Source organism: Idiotropiscis lumnitzeri, chromosome 18 (assembly GCF_059441095.1).
Source record: "Idiotropiscis lumnitzeri isolate Australia: NSW breed Sydney's pygmy pipehorse chromosome 18, RoL_Ilum_1.0, whole genome shotgun sequence".
NCBI classification, from domain to species: domain Eukaryota; kingdom Metazoa; phylum Chordata; class Actinopteri; order Syngnathiformes; family Syngnathidae; genus Idiotropiscis; species Idiotropiscis lumnitzeri.
Genome location: NC_142408.1, coordinates 10049347 through 10070861, shown reverse-complemented (window position 1 = coordinate 10070861; position 21515 = coordinate 10049347). Strand labels below are relative to the sequence as shown.

Sequence of the window (21515 nt, the reverse complement as noted above, 5' to 3'; positions counted from 1 at the left end):
ACCCACTCCTTGCTCTTTTTACTCATCTTCTAGTCTTACTTTTGATCTTGTCTATGTGGAAATGTGTGCTTGGGTCTGGGGGCTGCTAGGTGTTTTCTTTTTTAATTGTACTGATGTAATATTGTGAAGCACTTTGAGTTGCATTTTGATGAATGAAAAGCACTTTACAAATCAAATTAGATTGATTAATTGATTGGAAAAAAGCGCTTCTGTGCCATTAATCCAAGCAAAAGAAAAGTAAAATAATTAGTCAGTCGCTCAATGATCATGTTTACGTCTACATTTTCACCGCATTCATGTTTTTAATCGATTTACCTGTTTAGATGTAAATTATGTCTTGTGTTCGGTCTTTCTGAATCTTCTTTTCAACTGACGCCTCGCACACTATGGTGGCAGAGAAGAAAGCTGAAATCACTATTCAAGCCATTTTCCTCAATCGGTTTTGGTGAAATGACATGTATGGATTTGTTTACCCGCAGTGCAGTCTGAGAAAGCTATGGATTTTGTCACCTGGAGATGCGCGTGACAGACATCACGTTGTCTCATACAGTCTGTGTACAACATCAATTCAAAAATTACGATTTTTTTCCCATTTTTTTTTATTGGGCACAAGACAGATTCAGAATTGTGGTGTACTCCTTTATGCCACCTGTAAATGAATTTGGAAGAGAAATGACTTTTTTTTTTTTTTTAATGCCCAAATCTCATTAATAACCAATGGCCCCCATTTGTGGGAATATTGTTGTATGGCATGCCATAGAAAATACTGATTCCGAAAGGAAACTCAAAGTTTTCTATCCAATCTGTTGGAGTGTAAATACTCAATAACATTGAGAAGCATTTACTTGATGTGCTTACCAGAGAAGCACATCAAACTGAATGAAGCAAGCAGGCTTTGAGGCCACCGGCCATTGACACTTATTCTCTGCCACCCACTCAGTCTTTTATGACGGTCCTCTGTGCTTCCATTTCACATTTCCGAGAAATGGGATTCAGAACTATTCTGACACGGACGCCCCAAATGCAATCAGTCTCACCACTCTTTGTTTTTTCTTTTATCCGCGCAACTGTGACTTGTTAGGGAATGACGATCTGAGCTCATGCGGCAGCACTCAGTCAAACATACGAGTGAACAAATATCAGACACGTGAAAAAAAAGAATGTTTTTTGCGCACAAACAAACCACTTTTTCTGATAAGTCTGCCAGTTTCTGCAAGCAATTTGAGAGCGGCGCTGCTATTCCTTTCGGGTTTTCTTGATCATGTTATTAAAGCAGACTATTGGCAGCTCCGATGGCAAAGCTATAGATTATTTTGGGCGTCCGCACTGAAGCCAGCGCAAACACCATAAACCGCTGTAATTATACGATCTGGTCAATCGTTTGAAAAGCAGCAGCCTAGCCAATCTTTGATCTGGTCAAAGAGAAGAGGGGCGGTGCCACAGTGGTTAAAATAGAACTGTCCACATGGAGTTGATTTGAGGTTTCCTATGCAGGCCGCTCTATAGTGGGTAAACTTGTAATAGAGCCGCCATGGAAAAAGCTTTTGGGTGATCCTCAGTTCGAAACGAGAAGCCCCACTTGCGATATTAAATTGCAACGGAGAATGAAAAATAGACTTGGCCAAACCATGCTGTGATTAAAAAGAAACTTTTATTCTGACATTTACTTTGAAATAAGGTTGATTTGGGAACAGCACTATTCCATAAGGAAGTGAAATCACAGTGCTGGTAAAACGTCCCAGAAAGAATCAGTAAAACTTGCATATTAAATGCATTGCATACTGTATGCTGGTGATCCTCAACTGCATGAAGAAACCACCGATTTCTTTGAAATATGTTTATTGGGATGGGAGAATGATTGTTCTAAACTCCTGTTTTATTGATCAGAATATTGCCGCCCTGATGTGATGACAGATGACAGATCTGTCTGGATGCAACTCATAGAATTCTGTTTTTGCTATCATGCAATAGAAAAACACTGGAGGACTTGAATATTTACCTTCACCACTCACCTTTAAAACCATTGTGTCACAGAACGCAGAGGGATTTTTCAACCTAATTAAAATTTGATCCCTGAAACAATTTTAACAACCAAACCAAAAGAAGCAATTGCCATTCAGTTGAAAATATCAGACGCAAAACGCAGCAGCTGCCACGCTCCAGTGGCAGCCAGTTAAACATCAGAGCCTTGTCGAATCATCCTTTTAAGATATGCTAAAGTCTGCCAATCTCATAAAAAAAAAAAAAAAAAAAAAAAGACAAGCCCCTTGCAGAACTTTCACACTTAACAAAGCTGTGGCGAGAATGGGATAGCAGCGTGTTGGCTGCTTGGTTTGCTCAGCACTCGTCACTGGAAAATGTGAATTTGATGCATGTTACACGCTAAACTGTCACTCATTGCTGTCAATCAGTTCACAATGAGAATCTCTGTCTGAGACTTTTTCAATAAAAGTGCCCTCATTAACCAGGTCGTAGTGCAGGACCACACACAGAAAGATCCTACTGCTTGGCTAGAAACATGTCTTAACTGCTTGGCTAGAAACATGTCTTAACTGGAAAAGTGTCCTAATTGTTCAGAAGGATGCATTTTGACTCGTATGTTCTATATTGATTCATTTTCTAAAAGCATTTTCCAGTACAGTATATTCAAAATAAAAATCCTGTATGTTAGGTTAAGAGAAGACTAAATTGCCTGAAGGTGTATTTTCACAGCTCCGGTTCCACGGGAAGCTGGTTCCACCACAGTGCATGAAACACATCAGTCACAATGAGCACATTTTTAATAATAAATGAGAATGACGGTCGCCCATGTTCATTTCTTAATATTGGCATCCTGGCCATAGTAAAGAGACAAATTATATTCACTCGGAGAGTAAGGTCAGCAAGGCGACAGGCAAATCTGATCTCAGAATCAGAATGTCCTTTATTGTCATTGTACTCGGTGTACAACAATGATAACAATAATAAAGAGCTCAGTGACAGAATATAATCATGTTAGCTTGTGTTTATTTTTGTTATTTCTAACCATTTATCATTACAACGTTACAATGACGCAGATATGACTAAGTTGGTTGACCGATGAGCAACCATCTGTGGTTTGCATCACCGCATGCTGAGATTCCCGACTGACCGAGTATCAGAAATAGTTTTGGCATTTGAAAAGCATCAATGTTTGTTGCTAGCGCTGCTGTGTGAAGAAGCTACATATGCGTTCTCTGTGACTATTTAATAGAGCTTTGACTATCAACAAAAATCTGTATTTGTTATTCATATTGACATTAGCTAGCGAATGACAGAGTCAACTGGTCAACACGTCATAGTCCAACAAATTAAAAATCCAATTCGATCAAAATGGTAACTCGAGTGCACTTATATGGCGCTTTAAGTTTTTACGAAACCATATTTATTTCTCTCCTTCAAATGTATCAGAGCGTAGCACATACCGGCTGATGCAGCATGACAACACACAAAAACATGAACCTTTTTAGTTTAAAATAACTGAATATAATCTCCAGGATCTCACGCCTTACCCTAGCCGACCACAGACTGTCATTTTAAAACTTATTATAATTTTCTTTTAGGTCCCTCTCATCTATCTACATTACTACTAGCCTCATCCTAGCTAGCGCTAGGCTACCCTAACTTCCTTTCAATTGTTGCTAGCACGCCATTAGCTAGCCATCAGCGATGCATTAGCGGGCCAAATATTCCCAGAGTCAGGGGATGTAGGTACCAGATCAAATCGTTAGCCGGCCCAAAAAATATCTAATTCTGGGCATCCAGAATTTACATGAAATTTACGTAAAATGATGCTACATTTGAATCTACCAAGCTAGTCAATTTTAATTCTGCAGACTGCTTCAATAAATTCTCACAAGAATTAAATGTCACTTTTCACACTTTTATTTCAAACAAACCTTTATATCAAACAAAACGTGGTCTGACATTGACTGACAGCAATAGCATTTGAATTCGGCAACTTTCTAGCAACACAAAGTATTTGGTATATTCTCGTTACAACAATCTAATTGACCCTGTCTGGCTGATGAATTTCGATGCAAACGTTTCCTCATTCTGTTACATCTTGACATCATCTACTTTTCTCTTGAACATTGTTCCAGTCTTCCGCTTTTGGCTATAATCACAAGGCTTACAATGTGTTGGTATAAGGAAGCCACCATCGGAAGAACTAACCTCAAAGAAGTAAAGCGAGAGAATAGTGAGCTGAGGGGTTGGCAGAATGTGATTCTTTTGAAATCAGCAGAGCTAATGAGAGGTACTGGTGCAAGTTGTGGGAAGACATGTTACATGAGACCCGTGGGAGGGCCCGGCATGTTCCTTCAAGTCAGTGGACATGAGGCCAGATGGAGAGACCAGAAATGGCCTTTAACGCACCATGTAAAAGCTAAAGAACACTACACAGGTATTGTTGTGTTCCAGGTAATTTAATGAAGTCATAAATCTCCTTTTTTTTTATCTGCAGCTGATAAATACAGTACACTGCTGAATTTGGCATAAAACGAAACATCTAAAACAGACATGTCCAAAGTCCGGCCCGGGGGCCAAATGCGGCCCGGGGTCAAACTTAATCCGGCCCGCAGCCTCTGTAATAAAATTAATACATTCTGGCCCGCACATATACAGTACTGAGTGCGCGCTCTTCCTAACTGCTGTTCTTAATTTACCCACTAGAGGCAGTATCACTACAAGGCATCAGCCCGGGTGACCTTTACCCCCAATTTATAAAATGGCGACAATAAACAAAAAAAGGAAAGTTGACTGCGAGGGTCGACGCTTCAAAGATGTGTGGAAATTGGACTATTTCTTCACAGAAATACGTAACAACTGTGTCTGTCTCATTTGCAAAGAGACCGTGGCTGTTTTTAAAGAGTTCAATGTCAAACGACATTACCAAACGAAACACGCTGACATGTATGACAATTTGACCGGGGAGGAACGCAGCAAGAAATTGGCGCAACTTGAAGCGGGTTTATTCTCACAGCAGCAGTATTTTGCAAGAGCCCGAGAGTCAAATGAGAATGCCACGAAAGCTAGCTACGAGGTAGCAACACTGATCGCGAAGCATTGCAAACCTTTCACCGAGGGTGAATTTATCAAAGACTGCATGATGACTATGGCGAAGAAAATATGTCCCGAGAAGCAGCAAGAGTTTGCCAAAGTTTGCCTGGCACGTAACACCGTAGCACGCAGGATTGAGGAAGTGTCGTCAGACATCAAAAGACAATTGGGGGTCCAAGGAAAGGAGTTTGATTTTTTTTCGCTGGCTTGCGACGAAAGCACAGACGCCTCGGACACTGCCCAGTTGCTTATTTTTTTGAGAGGAGTGGACAATGACATGAACGTTACTGAAGAACTACTTGACCTGCAGAGCCTGAAAGCCCAAACGAGAGGAACAGACCTATTCTCTTCTGTTTGCGCTGCCGTGGATGACTTAAAACTCCCGTGGAATAAAATTTCTGGGATTATTACGGACGGCGCACCATCCATGGCTGGCGAACGAAGTGGATTAGCGACACTAATATGTAACAAAGTAAGTGAAGAAGGGGGTAGCGCTGTAAAACTCCATTGCATCATTCATCAGCAAGTTCTGTGTGCCAAACATCTCCAATACGAACATGTTATGAAACCGGTGATAAAGGCTATTAACTATATTCGCTCCAGAGCGCTATGCCACCGCCAGTTTCAACAGTTTCTCAGCGATGTTCATGCAGAATATGGAGATGTTGTCTATTTCACTGACGTGCGATGGCTTAGTCGGGGTTCTGCACTGTCGCGCTTCTACTCTCTTTAGCAGCAAATCTGTGAGTTTTTGGCTGAAAAGGGACAACCTATGCAAGAACTAAGTGACCCCATGTGGCTAGCTGATTTGGGTTTTCTAGTTGACATTACAAAGCACCTTAATGTCCTGAACACCAGTCTCCAGCGACCAGACGGAGTCATAAACAAACTATTTTCACACATAAAAGCCTTTGGAATCAAGCTCAAACTGTTTGAAAGACACCGAAGAGGTACGCATCAGATATGAAATCTTTGGCTGAAGAGTTCACACAACGCTTTCGGGATTTTGCAGCTATTGAGAAGGACATCGCTCTTTTTTCATCACCTTTCTCCGTGGACACAGACAATGTTCCAGCCCATTTACAGCTGGAGCTCATTGAGTTGCAGTGTGACGCCGAGAGCCGTAGTCGGCACCAGCAACTTTCTCTTGCCAACTTTTACAGAGAGCTGGATAAAGGCAGGTTTCGAGAGATTCGAGAGTTTGCTAAGAAAATGTTGAGCTTGTTTGGGTCGACGTATTTGTGTGAAAAGACATTCTCTGTAATGAACTTAAATAAGAGTCGTCTGAGGACACGGCTCACAGACTCTCATCTGCGAGACATCTTGCGCATTAATACTTCTGCCTTTGAGCCAGACCTGGCCTTTGTGCTGCAGTCCAGATCTCAGTATCACCCGTCACATTAATGCAGGCAAGTCATTTGTCATTAAAATAACTGACTTAATTTTGTTTTGTTCAGTCACAAATTCAGACAAGTTGTCGGTTTTCATTCCAGAATAAAATTTTCAATCAACATTTATATTTGATATGTCATATATATCAAATTAGTCCTGCACTTGTGGTAATCATTTCTGTTTTTCAAAAATTCTGTGGACATTGAACTCCCATGATGATAATATAATTCATGTTCATAATATAATTCATGTTCAAATATTATTTGCACTCAAGAGTATAATTACTTCTGTTTAAGAATAAAAAGTTAAGCAAATATTCAATTGCATGTGATGTTCATATTTCAAATGAACCAAAATACATGTTTGATGGTTTAAATGCAAATAAAAAAGCAAAATGTGAAACACAGAATCGCTTGCTAAAATGTGTTTGAATATATTGTTGTTTATGCAGTGAATGTCAGCCGAGGTCGGCCCCCCCGACATTTTGCAACTTCAAATCCGGCCCGCTTTGCAAAAAGTTTGGACATCCCTGATCTAAAAGAATCATCTTGAAATTGATAAGATGAACCCCCCCCAAAAAAAAGAGTTTGGATCATACAGCACATGGGCTGTTATGTTGAAATCCCCTCCAAACGCAAGGATTACAAACGCTTTGGAGCGGTGCGCTAGATAAGAGCAAAGCATGCATGGCTCAGAGCTGCGCTTAAAGTTTGTGGTTCAGTTAATTAGTTTCAAAGACAGCGACGCGGCAGCGCGCAAGCTCCACTAAGAGCGAAGTGATGCATCATAATGGCGTGGTGTCGTCAGAGCGGGTGAGGGGTGGAGGACGACACGCTTCTCTGGGCGGGAAGTTGTTTTGTGGGCCGTGTCTCTAATGGACAATGGTTATGAGCACCACTGGGTCGAGATAAAGGAACCCCAGTTAAAAGCTGCAAAAATGTAATCCATTGCTCCCAACAGCTGAGGGCTTGATCAGTGGGGACTTTTTAAAGTCGCTCAATCAAGAAGGTCACTGGTGGGAGGGATGGTGTCTGTGGCCCATCTGGTTCTCAGAATCCCCCTTTTGTTATTTACACATTGCTTTTTGTTAACAACTCCACCCTCTCCACATGATCCAATTCATCCATCCATTCTCTAATGCGCTCACTCTAGTTAGCGTCCAGGGTGAGCTGAAGTCCTTGACGGGTCACCAGCCAATCACAGGACACATATAAACAAACAAATACAATGCATCTTCATTTATGTTGCGCTTTCACAACCGCTGCAGATGTAACGTCAATTAACTCAACACAAGTTTTGGGAGGTGGGAGGGAAAACCCACATAAAGATCCATAGATTATGCAAAATGCACACGGCTAGGCCGAATCTGAGATTCGGGCACCAAACCTTAGAATACTAAAGCAAACGTACGACGCGAGGCGTCCCACAACTTGGGCTTGATACAATTGTTTTTTTTTTTGTTTAAAAAAAGTAGAGAGTATTTGGATGTAGAGAAGGAATCAGTTTAAACAGGAAAGAAAAGTTGATACCAGGTGCAATGTGGAGTCTGCATGACTCATAAAACGATAAAACTAAAGGGGAAATGTATTCCCATCATAACTGCTGCCGACATTTGTATATGACGCAGTGCTGCTGTATCTATCGACAAAGCTGTGACTGCCTCAAACGATGGGAGAAAAGGAAGGACATATAGTTAGTCCAAGCAGTCCCGCTATATTGTAGTTATTCAGAAGAAAATTCCTGGTACTGCAAACGCAATGACCTCACTCCTTTAACACATAATTAAATTGAACAGGATTGTGTCATTACTTGGCCTCTGCCAAGTTTGTTGCAGATCTAAAAAAATCTCAGGGCAAAAGTTCCCTGGGAATTGGAAACAATGCTAAAGAGCCAAGACAATGTCCGTAATCAAATTCGGTGCGAGGCGGAACAAAAACTGAAGACCGGAGGGACACTAAAGACCCAGATGCTTAAGAGCGTCTGGGCGAATGTTCTCGTGTCTTGATTCATTATTTTTGTTATGGGAGACAAAAGCATCTGCTACAAAAGCCATTACCATGAAAAGTATGATGTCAGCAGCAGTTCACCCTGTAATATTTTGTGCCCTCATTAAACTTATCACCTGATTCTAATTAAAAATGGCAATTAATTCAGATATCGTATATGCTTTGCTGAACCGCCAAAGAAAGAAGTGAATGGACGATATAAGTCCTGTTAATACATGACTTCCAATCACATTACACCGCATACAAATACGCCCCCCATGTCGCTGTGAAGAGGACATCTTTGCAATTTTCGTTGTGAAGCTCGCTCCTGAGTGCATACAATTATTTTTGGGCGTGCCTTGCTCCACATCCACCCACTTAACCAGGGCTTTGTTAGTCGGAGAGTAGAGTATTGGAGAACAACGCAGCCATAAAATAGATTTCTAGTGTTTACAATTCTTATCCAGCTGGGACAATAATCTCACACAGTAGGAGCAGAGTTCCGACCAGCTTGGCCAAACTCTCACTTCCCAACACAGTGGGAATTGGAAACTCAAAACAACAATTAGTGCTACAGTAGTGCATCAAAATCATGCCACATTATCCATTCTCTGTCAATATGTTTTTGCTGAAGGAGTCAAATGTTTTGTTTGTCTGCTAGTACAAGGTTGACATGGAAATTCTAATCCTTTAAAGCAGTGGTCCGCAACCATCGGTCTGCGGACCGGTATCGGGCTGCACAGAAACAGACCAGGGACAGCTTTACAATTGTTTGTATAAATATCGTCGCTGCCCTGTAAAAAACATTTATGTACTTTTTTTTTATTATAATTTTACGTGAATTGAGTTTTTGCATTGCAGACATCCATCCCTTTTATGTGAGAATTTAAATTTAAAAAAATGTAAAATTGGACAGTAATGATATACCACTATGTTTGATAGACGTTTCTCTTCTAGTGTAATGACATGTTTATCTTATGGTGTCCCCCCCCAGGATGTGGGTCGACTCGCATTTTCAAAATGATTTAGAATCCAAACTTTTAGACTGCCAGTCCCTTTGACATATTGAAAGCAATCAGCAAATATGCATACACGCTTTCACCATCATTCATACCTGGCTCATCAAAACCTGAATAAAAAAAAAGTCACGGGCTACCGTTATAATCTCCGTGCTTAAATATGCATCAGTTTGAATTCTTGTGGCGCCACTAAAAAAAAGTGTTGTCGTGACAACATTTCCGAAGCATGACTGAGAGAAAATGACATTTCCAATAAAGTGGCATCGTCTGGCGCTGTCACGGAGCTGGAAGTGCGCCTCGTTTCACGTCAACCGGCTGTGTGACAGCCCTGGCGAAGACATCGTGTGTGTGTGTTTACTCCGAGCCTCGTGTCTTATTTATTTATTTATTTATTTATTCATTTTGCGCGACCTCACATCGCGGCTCCCCATCACTGCTTCGGAGTGCCTTTTGAATCCTCCCCTCATCACATCCGGACTGATTAATATTCAAAGCCGTTTGCCACCTCACATCCAACCCAAAACAACCACTAGCACGTCAAAAAGAAGGCACAAACTTCTTACCACCCCCGTGTCCTCCCGCCCGGTCTGCGTTGGAGCCGCTCGGCTCAGATGCAGAAGCCACAAAAGGGGCACCGGGAGCAGCATCTCCGCGCATATATTCCTCGTCCACTCGGAAACAACCGGAGCAGGGCTGCATCCACGTCGCGGGACAGTGCTCCGTCTCGCGCGTCCAAAAAAAAAAAAATAATAACTACAAAAAGATTAGGGAAAAACTCACAGGCTACCTGACTGTGGAGCGCAAACACAAAAAAACACATGAAAACAGGTGGCTGGGGAAGTTTGCGTTCCGTATGACGAGGAGCTAAGTGGCCATCATGAGAGACTTGAGTCCGGCCGGTGCTTTCCGTCTCCCCAGCAGCAAGTGGCGAGAGCTTGCTGGTCTCGCGCTGTGAGAAATGGAAGCAGCTGCGCTGCATGAGCTTTTTTTGTGGCACATACACGCGCGGAAGTCACACGAGTGGACTGGAGAGGTTGGATACAACGAGGGAGAGGAAGTGGAGAACGGGGGGGGGTTGTGGGGGAGGGCGGGGGTGAGGAATGTGAGATCGTCGCGGGTTAAAATAATGTCTGAAATCATCTTTGCCCACTGAGATGAATGAAAATGTCATTAAGCACAAAAAAATACCAACAAAAAATGGTCCCACGTTTTATAATTAGGAAAGAGAACACTTTGCCGTATTGTACTTTAAAGGGAATATGATTCAGAATTTTCCACACAAAAGTGTTTTTTTAATCAGGAAAATGAAACTCTCTTGCATTTAAAATTTTCTGAATTAGTTATGTGGAAATCAGTAAATAACTAACTACAGTACTCTTCACACGTCTTTTTTATTTGCAATATGGACAAAGCCCCCTTCCTCCCCCTGACGTCAGCAGAGGAATTGAACACAATTTGTGCGGTCTAAATCAGTGGTTGTCAACCTTTTTACAAATATCCAAATTTATGTGGACATCTCTGCTGATGCACACATCAACCTCTCAAAGTATCAGACTATGTTTACATGCAGTTGATAACTCTTTCAAAACCTGAATATTGGCAATATATATTTTTTTAAAGGCCATGTGAACACTCTCAGCAACCTACAATTGTTGAAAAGCCAAATACCTTTTTTCTAACCCAAATATTTGGTCATATAAACAAAAGTGGGATTGCTCGATTGAAAGGAACATTGGTCTGTGTTCTGCGCATGCTCTATCCGCAAGAAATCTTCGTTGTTTGAGAAATACTTTTACTTCCACACTGTTCAACATTAATGATAGCATTGAGCAAAAAGTACTTTTTCCAGATGCTTCTTTCTCACATCATATAATTTAACGGCCGTTGAAGTTGAAAGTTCACACCCTTAAAAACTCATTCACTGCCATTGACAGGTGTAGAAGCCAAAAAGTATGGTTTTAACTGGGCAGGTAGTGAATGATTTAAGACCCAAGATTGGTTTCTAAATTATGATATAAAGAATCATAATCATGCAAGTCACAATGAGTTTCTCATATGTTTTGGTACTACTTGTTTTTTTTATAGCCAATTACATGTGATGTCATAGCATTGCCATTGAGCCAATCACAAGCTGGGATGTAGGGGACCAGAACTAATCCTTCATATGTTTGATGGCGCTAAGAAAAAGCAATAGCAGCTTTTTCTTCCAGGTCTAATCTATTATCTTATTCATTGCCATGCGTTCAAAACTAAAGACACGACCCTGTTTTGAAAATGTTCAAAGTAAGAGGTACAGTTGCTGGTTTTAAAATGTTACATCAAAGCAGTAATTGGTCTGATAAATGAATTTTAATTAAAGTGCAAAATACTGGAAAAAGGCCCTATACAAGAAAGGTCAAGTATTCTTACTTTTCTGAATAACAATTATCAACAACTACTTTTTTGAGTACTCCAAATTTGCACAGAAGTATCCATAGACATTAAAGGCGACTTAAGAATGTAACTCAGGGTTACCATGGCAATGATAGTCATGCACCTTATAGTCAGTGTGGCATCAAATTTATTTGAAGTTGGACTTTGTGATGCACTTCACGTTTAATCTCTTTGAGGTTACTAAAAAAAAGCAACGGGAAGGCTGCTGCGTTTGTCCCTGTTACCATTTTTAATCTAAATCATTTTGCTTGACATTTTAAAATCAAAAGGCACACCTTGTGGACCCACACCACTTGACAATAATAATGTTGTCAACCAGGGAGGATGCTTTATCATCCAGTGAGCTGAGGGACAGGCTCTTTAAAAGATTTAAGGATAAGCGAGTGCGGGAAATGCTCCAAACCCAACTGCGCACTCAACTTATCAGGGAGCTCAAACCGCCACCATTCTCAAGTGGACCAGCTCGCAGCCCGGTGCCTGTGAAATCACGCTTTAATTTAGTGTCCGCTTGCAACAGCATTGTTGCTAATCATCTTCACACGTCTGGGTATGACTACACCTTTTCTGTGTTCTGTCCTGAAAGTAACCTGATGATTTTCGAGAAAGAACACATTCTTCAGCTTCTTGAAATTGATCCTCAATCATCACTTTCCAGATTTCTGCTTAAGGATGAAGAGCGCAATAATCAAGGGTTTTTAATGCAACTTCTGACACATGTGGTGCAGCGTCACGCACCTGGTCTTTACCATGATGCATCAACTCAGACAGCCAGCGTCATAAATGGTGGTGAGTCTCTTGCTGAGAAGATGAAAATGATTAAAAAGGAATATGATAATGGAAGTGAAGATGAACACTTTTTAACCCAGTCCAAACTGGAGGCATACAGAAAGGAAGTCGAAGTGCAGACGCAAATGGAAATCAATGTAAAAATGCAGTGTCTCGAAGACATTGAAATTGCCGAGTTGAGGAAGGAAATAAAGGTGCAGTTTCAAAAGAAATTTGAGCAATTGAGACAAGAACTGGAAATGACCTATGGAATTAAGGCAAAAGCATTAAATGCCAAGGAAAATAACACAATAGATCGATTACAAAAACAACATCAGGCTGAGGAAAACAATGTCCTCGTCCAGAGACGAGCATTGCTGAAGGAAATGGAAACATTGTGGCAGCAAGAAAACGAGCTGAGGATGCAAATGGAGACGTTTAAAGAAATTTGTGAACGACACAAAGAGCAGGTCAAGACCACTGAGGAATTGTTGAGGAGGAGAGAGCGAGTGATGAAAACAATGAAAGACACACATGACCGCAGGCTACAACTAGAACTCTCCAAGTATGACCCAAAGGTAAAGGAAGAACACAGCAAGGGAACAGATGAACCCATAGACGGCAAAACGAAACTAGAAACCGCATGTATCCAAACCGAGTTGGCTGCAATCGACGCAAAAGCAGAAGACCACAGCGGAGTCTTCCCAGCGGTGAGACGATTGCAGGAAGAATTGAAGGCAGCGCTGCAGAAGACCTCAGTGTTAAATCAACAGAAGGAACTCCTGATAGACAAACTGGAGCACATGAGAGAATATACCGGATTAAAGAGCGAAAAAGCGACATTGGAGGAGCGGGTGCAGCTTCTCAAAACACAACTGGAGGACTCAAAGATGGAGAACCAGCGTATTTGTGCAGACTTAGAGAAACCTTCTCTGGCTTTGCAGTCAGAGATACGCAGGCTGCAAAGTCAACACCTTCTGGAAAAACAAGCTTTGAACAACCAGAAGCATGTTCTGCAGGCACAGATTGTCCTGAAGAAGAAGCGATGTAGTCAACTCCAAGTCCATCTTAGAGAATGTGAGGAGAAGTTACAGTGGTTCACGATTCATGTTGAGAACCTAAACAAACGTTTCCACCAAAATCAAGAATTCCTAAAACGTCTCCAAGCCATCTCTACGTCTGATAAAATTGTTTGCTCCAACAAGCATGTGAACCACACCATGCAGAGCGGCACATCAGGCTGGAGCATTCAAAGGAAGGAGTCATGTGACAATCCCAACATGGGGTTGTGGACGGAACCCACCGCTTGGATCCTTCAGCTGCAGAAGGAGGCTGAGGCCCACGAGGAAGCCTACAGAAAGTGCCTGGCGAGTTGTCCTTCTCATTATCCACACATTCCTGCGCCTACACTCATTTCTACCTCCCCACACCCTTCCCAGATCAATCAACCCCAGATTTTGAGTGCACCGTTCTCTCCTAAAACTATCAGAGACACCAGAACAGTCTGACTCAAACATCTCATCTCCTCGCCACACATCGCCATCAGGGAATTGGTACAAAGACGGATTGCAGAGGCAGTTTGGTCATTTGACAGTCTGTTCCTCACGTATACCCAAAACAAGCGGCCCAATCTTTCTGGTCCTCACCACAAAAGCACCACACAATATAAATCAAGTGCAGTAAATCCACAACCTGATGTCGCTAGCTCAGAAAGTTTAATACACTCTGAAAGTGGACGAACTGCTTCTTCTGGATACTGACCTCATCAAAGAATGGTTTTGTTATCTGTGCCAAGAACAAAGTGTTGAATCCATTTGAATTTCAGGTGAATCTCCCTTGCTGCACTCAGCAGAAGATATATTCCCAAGATTCACAGTCCGAGAAGACAACTGTTAATGATCAAAAGCCTGGTGTTGAGCTTTTCCCAGAACCCCAAAACATTCCAGAACTTCCCTTGGACACCTGCGGTTCTGAAGAAACACCTGGGAGCTACTCTGTCCCTAAACTACAGGCATTACAGGATCCCCCAAGTGACTTAACAGACTCAAAGGACCCAACAACCATGAAACAAATCTCCATGGACTTCATCTTGGATGTAGAAAAAGAAGACGCCAAACATTACAAGAAGAGTAGAGGAGAGAAAATCAATAGTGGGGGGCAAACGGAGAGAAGACACAATACAGAGGGAATGAAAAGAGATGGACAGATTTGAGAAAGAGGAAGAAGGTGGCAGAGCGAGAAAAATAATGAAGACTCTTGTGCCCTAATTGAAAATCTGCTGGAGACAAACATGAAGTTGGTTTTGAAAGCCAGCCAGAAGCAACATGGACATGCGCTGCGGGGACCTGAAAGTGCTATAGCAGAAGTTGAGGTCAAAATGTTCTCTGAGGAGAAAAAAACAAAAGCATTGAAATGTTTTTTATGAATATGATGGCGATGACTTTTTTTTGTGAAAGTGGTTCAATGCGAGCCACTCAATTCTATAGTTTCTTTGTATTTGTAGTCAGTGCTGGGTGGTCTCTGTTGGCCTGACAAAATCAAGAAATGTTCTTCACATTTATGTCATATTATATCTGTGTTATATTTTTAAATGAGTTCTTATTGTGTATTTTATATATATATATATATATATATATATATATATATATATATATATATATGTATATATAAAAATATATATATATATATATATATATATATATATGTATATATAAAAATATATATAAATATATATATATATATAAATATATATAAATTTTTATTTTTTTATTTTTATATTTTATATTTTTTATTTTTACTTTTTATTTATTATTTTTTTACTTGACCTCAAACCACTGGGTTTAATATTGCAATTAGGATGACTACTGTTGAAGACTCACTGCAAATCTTTCTAGGTCACAGATGCTTTAACTGCTGCATTTCCCAATGAATGCAGGCTAATTGGAAGTTTTATCGCTTTTATGGAACTTCACCAGTGTTACATAAAACAGCATCAACACACTCACAAAACAATACACCCCAATCCTAGTCATGAATTGAAAGATATATTTAACCCTTTTTCCGGATGTGCAAACAAGAATGTCAAGCATCATGTTCCAGATGAATGCGGCAATCGTGCGTGAACTGACTTTCAATTAAAATGGGCAACAGTGAGTCAACATCGCGTTAAATTGCATCAGTAGACACGTCAGAAGCTATAGTAGGGCACCACAAGTACAACAAATGTTTATGGCTAATGCAAAGGATGCTAATGTACTCCTAACAATGTAGTTATAATTAGGATGCACACACAATTTGCTTCAAAGCAGACTGCAAGGGCACTCGTTAAATTGAGCACTAAACAGCTGCATAAACCAATACAGGAGAAACACAGTTGGTGTTAAAATCTGTATTTTCCCGCTGTCATAAATGCAAAGGAGATAAATATTTTTTCGACAAAATGTCTGTATGTTGTATCATATTATGCATTTAAATTATGAATGAAATTCTAGCAACATGTGTTCGTGTCTCTCTTGTTGACCATTTTTGCTATAATTGACGGGAGTTTTCGGCTCTTTTCCAAACGGTCGACGCGTTCCCTTTTCAGACACTAAATCGTTTGACACAAACCAGCTGCCATGTTAGGTTAATTGAACCTCCTCTGAAATAGTTTCGTCATCTCGGTGACATTAATTTGGAGGATAGATCATTTCTACTGCAATATCAAAGTGAACCCCACCCAAATGAATAAATACATTCTGGAAATAAATGCAGGCATTTGAACTTTTTTTTTTCACATTTGTTTGTCTCCTCGCTGTGTTGCTCAGCAGGTTTTAACCGTACATGCTGAATAACAGCGCTAATATGGCCGTGACTGCACTCGGGCAGGTCATGCTTTTTATCATTATGAACTCCTACGGATCATCTTAATTTTTATAAACATCTTGATTAAAGATGTGAACCATTGTGATTTAAAATGGAGAGCACAGAGGTTTAGAAAATACAAGAAAGCGGATGTCACTTTTGGTCAAGTTATCAGTTTGTTAGACTACTGCTCGGGCACTAATGGAAAACATGAAGATGGGGTAGCCCCCACTGCGTGAAGATAACATCAAATTTTAATGAAATTCTTTTAATTTAGCACACTAAGTAGGCAGCATATGCGGTCCACATATTACCTACCGAGCAGCAGTATGTTTAACATTTTCATTAAGTGACTTTCAGGGTCATTTGCATGGCACCAGCTAATTTCAAATATTTTGCACCCACCCTCTAAAATACAGTAATCTACTCCATTGGATTAGGAAATTTTTAGTTAGGAAATGATTAGTGGTGGCACTTAATTGAATGCATTTAATTAGAAGCTTTGTAATTAGTATAAATAAATCGCGTGATGGTGGAATACTACTCGTTATGTTTTTCAATTTAAAGTTTAATGTGTATGAACTTTCGCTAATGTTTATTTTGCATGAATTTTCTTTAGCGTTTGGGCCGTGGTTGAGCTGGAACCTAATCCGATTGAAGACCTCAGTGCTCCTTTGGTCAAGATAATGTTGATGCAATAGTCTGTCTCTGTTTTGGAATATCGGTGATATTGGTGTTAGTGATCAGATTTGCAGATTCTGCGAGGAAACCTTTGCAAATGTTTGTCATAATCAAGCAGGTTGACATGATCTTGAGGATAGCAGTAACGAAGTGGCCCTGTGCAATCAATGTGGTCTGTCGCTATCGTTAAAGGGTTAGAATTAAAATTTCACATAGCGTAATTTTTATCACATTAGCGTATTTATGTAGCCTTGTGAATATTTTAGACTCATTTGGAAGAAAATGGTTTTCTTGGAATTGTCTGGTTGGTGACATTGAATATCTTTGAATTCAAGTTTTCCAAATTAACTTTTACATTTGAACTCTTCATTTCTTCCTCCTTTGCTGAATTTAAACGACATAAGTTCTCTCCGATCCATGGTAGTCAGACCGCAGGACAAACCTGATTGGAAGTGATGCCCCCAAACATATCCCGAGGCACATGTACAACTTCTCAGACTTCATCTTTGAACTTTCAGCCTCAAGTCCACATCCTCACACCCAATGTCAGAATGTATAAATGCATACAACTAGTTGTGACGCTGCCTTTGTTCACCAGAATCTTGTTGTCATGCATCTCTGTACATGCAAGGCTACTTCTACGGTCCAGTTGTGATATGGCCTTGACAGAAAATAAATTGGTGCACCGCAGGGGATGCAGCCAAGTAATGCACCATAGATGTCCTGTTTGGATCATTCTGCCGGCTTGCTCTCGATTTTAACTCCGTGTGTGTACAATCTAACCAAGCATGGTTCGGATGCCACTGAAAACATCACAGGATTGTCACAGCAGTGATAATCTGCACCAAAATGGCTGGCAACCAATCTCATTTAAAAAGTCATCTGGGATAGGCTCCAACTCAAGCCGTAATACGTTTATACCTGATGACCCTTTGAGGTCTTTAATTAACCTAAGGGCCATCGCATAACAAGTGATACTCCGAAATCTGGCCTGCACCTGACCGTCGCAAAAAATGACACTTGCGATGTGAACTGCATGAGGCTGTACTTTGTTCTGACACCTCTCATTTAATATTTTGTGCATGCATGCGCAAGCGCACTGGGCATTGGTAGGCCTTCTCGACGCGTCGGAAGCAATTTCAGAACACCGGTGTGGAACGTACGCCATTCGCATATATTATTTTCAACATAAAATTCACAATTTCATCCACAGGTATACAATACTGTATTGTAGTAAAATATCACATCTATTTTAATCGCCTTGCGGCACGTTTTGGGTGGCTGTGACCTGCTTGTTTATAACTCAAAAATTCTACTTTGTATGGGAATCTAATAATTATTCCATTATAAATGGAAAGAAATTAGAAATACTTGGAAAAATATGGAAAAAAAACACATCCTCACTCCTAAGCATGTTGAAGAATGTTAACCACATTTCATAGTAAACTATTCAAAGCCAGTGTTCTTAAATATTCTGAAATTTGTCTCATTGAAGCTATATTTTTAATTGCAAAGACGATTTGAAGAAAAAAAAATAGCACAATAGAGTTGGTTGCCTTTAAAGATTTTTTTTTCATGTGTGATTACTAATTCATAGGAACAGAGATCAGATGGATGTTCTCTGCTTTGAGATTGAAAAATATTCAATTCCCCGCTTTGAAACCTCTATTAAATTACCATTAATGGAACCATCCGAGCGGACGTAAACAAACTTCACAGCATTTCCCCGCTGTTTCCAAAGCAGACACTTCACAGCTCATTTGCAGCTTATCCCTCACGGTGGAGATTGCAACTAAGCGTCTTCCTTTATTTTATACAGTCAAGAAGTCCTGTTGGGGAAGTACACATATACTCCGCATAACATCAACTCTGGTGTTTCATATACACAACGATCCAGTCCCTAAGTTAAGTTTGCTTTATGTTTACTCAGTACAAGCTCACGTCGTCAATTTTTATTGTTTGTGGTCAGGAGCGGTGATTGTTGCGATAGGAACTGCTGTGTTAGTAAGAACAAGTGCATTTTGTCGGGACAAGTTCTCTCCTTCCTGCGGAAAAGCAACCGATGGTGTTTTATCACAGTACTATAGAAATATTGCCAATAATCCGACCTTGAACTCATAAAGGTATGCGTTTGTTGTTTTTTTTTTTTCCAGGATTTAGAGGCAACAGGCTTTTGTCATTGTTGAAGAAAAAAACTGTCCTTGACATTTCAACAGTCTTATGATCTTAAGCGTCAATGTCAAAGACCACATTTTAAGAGTTATATCATGAAGGTGAGTTTTTATGATTTTGCCTTTTTACGCCTCAACAATGGGAAAGCAGTGACGGTTCGCTTTGATTCAAGATAATTCTTAAACACACTCTTTGTTTTTACCGTATCAATAGGGTGTTGATTGTGCTTATAAAGTATCAATAATAATCGGAAAAAAGATCATGTGTGACTTTCACAATTGTTAGAATAACTTCCTACATGATGATACAGATGTATGACAAAAATGATTATGCGTTATTTCTTGAATACCAATATTGTATTGTTACAGAAGAGGATTAGGGCCATGAATGGAAAAAAAAAAAAAAGTTGGAAGGATTCTGACTTTAAAAGGAAAAACATTCAGATTTCTTTCACATGAATGTCATATTTAACTATAGTTTATCTCCATTTCTAATACTGGGATGTATTTTTGCATGCAAACTTGTTACCTGTCAATGGCTGGCAACCATTTCTAGCTCACTCAATGTCAGCTGGTATAGGCCTCAGCTCTCACGTGATGCTTGTCGACAAGTAGCACGTCAACACCGGTTTTATTTCAGAATCTCATAAGAGAGAACGCTTGTTAGTTTATTTATTTTTTTCAACTCAACAGGTATTGCCCATTCAATTAGGGAAAACAAATTAAATCCTTATCAAGGTCGATCTGGTTGACAGGAAGAAAATAAATACTGTTCACGTTTGGCACATGGCAGGGTATGAGCACATTGTCACAAGACAATAAAGTGTTTGGCACTATGTGTGGAACTTTCCTTAGTTTTTCCACGTTTTTAATGCTCTGGCACAAGACATGATAATTGTATTTAGTCACAAACCAACCAAATAAGGTGGCAAAAAAAAAAAAAAAAATCATTTTGACATGTGAACTGAGCTGAATAGTTTGGTTGCCAAAAGTCTCACTCTGGCTCCATATACCTTTTTTTTTTAATTATTTTTTTTTTTTTTTACTGTCAACATTATGGTAGGTGTTTCTATCGAGCTTTTGAATTTTTTCTGAACGCATCTTTCCCCCAACTATCCATTTATTTTACCGCTTGTCTTCATTTGCTTCCCAATGTTTTTGTTTGGTAGTTCAATTACCTTCCTTACATGCAAGCACATTTATTTTTTATTTTTTTTATAATTACTCCACAACATAGATCAAAAATCTTCTTCCCCAGCATTTAGAACTACCATAAAGGAATTGATTGTTTATAAATTGGATCAGCAGTAAGGGCAAAATGAAGTGCACTATTTGGTTTCCACCAGCAGAGGCGCTGTTGAATCTGTTGTTTAGAGAAGAACGACTTGACAGCCGCAATGGAAAAAAAAAAGTCCACGCATGACGTCCATGCTGTGGCGAAACGCTTCCAAGCAGCACTGATGGATAATGAAACAGAAGTTCAGAACATTCAGTGATTCTCCCACCTCATGAAAAGAAATGCAGGAAATATCACTTTCCCCATTATGGTTGTAGAGAAAATGTTGTCAATTCTCTCGCTCTTCTGTTGTACACATCTTGCAGCGTCATCTAATGAGAGCCGACAGTTTGCATAAATGGCTAATTTTAATCACTTTGGAGAAAGAGCTGTAAAAGCACGTGTGAAGCCTGAGGGATGCTTTCCGTTCTAAATCAGACACTTTTTTTTTTTTTTCTTACTGCAGAAAGAAGGAATTAAAATGAATTAAAAATCGGCAGGCCTTTTTCTGTTTCCAAGTAAACATTAATTCTATATAGGACTATTTTAATACAGTTCATTAACCTTTCGCTATAAAACAACAAAAAAAGAATCAATAGCGTAAATACATGCTAATTCTAAAAGCACCACGCTCAACATTGCCACGAAAAGCGTTCTCATCAAATTCAATCAAAAGATCTACCGTCATGTCAGAACCGCAATACGGTAAAACACTCTGTATTTAGTTATTCTAGCTGATTTTGGGCGACAAAGGAGATAAGACATCCCTTCAGCGTCACATTCATCATACCTTCTGATGACAATTTGGAGGCTCCATCAGATCTAACGTGCATGTTTTTGGAATGTAGAAAGAAGCTGGATTTCCTGAAGA

General features: G+C 40.0%; 2 protein-coding genes across 2 annotated transcripts in view; one reads left to right on the top strand and one right to left on the bottom strand.

The window, feature by feature from the left end:
• Nucleotides 1–10474, bottom strand: part of LOC148319453 (matrix metalloproteinase-17-like) — a 44384-nt gene extending 33910 nt beyond the window's left edge. Inside the window, exon 1 of the mRNA XM_088281829.1 lies at nucleotides 10039–10474. Coding sequence (XP_088137955.1) covers nucleotides 10039–10122 — 84 coding nt within the window. The 5' untranslated portion in view covers nucleotides 10123–10474. The remainder of the gene's footprint in view (nucleotides 1–10038) is intronic.
• Nucleotides 10475–12213: 1739 nt separating this feature from the next.
• On the top strand, nucleotides 12214–14885 carry LOC148319452 (centriole and centriolar satellite protein ofd1-like). The gene is made up of 2 exons (XM_088282080.1): nucleotides 12214–14175; nucleotides 14499–14885. Exons 1-2 carry the CDS (start codon nucleotides 12214–12216, stop codon nucleotides 14883–14885), a joined length of 2349 nt encoding a protein of 782 aa, XP_088138206.1.
• The last annotated feature ends 6630 nt before the right edge of the window (nucleotides 14886–21515 follow it).

What these genes read in the sequence shown, in the direction of transcription:
- LOC148319452 (XM_088282080.1), top strand. Translation starts at nt 12,214, where the DNA reads ATGTTGTCAACCAGGGAGGATGCTTTATCATCCAGTGAGCTGAGGGAC. An exon ending in CTATCAGAGACACCAGAACA is followed by an intron (nt 14,176 to 14,498) that starts GTCTGACTCAAA and finishes TTTGAATTTCAG; the next exon opens with GTGAATCTCCCTTGCTGCAC.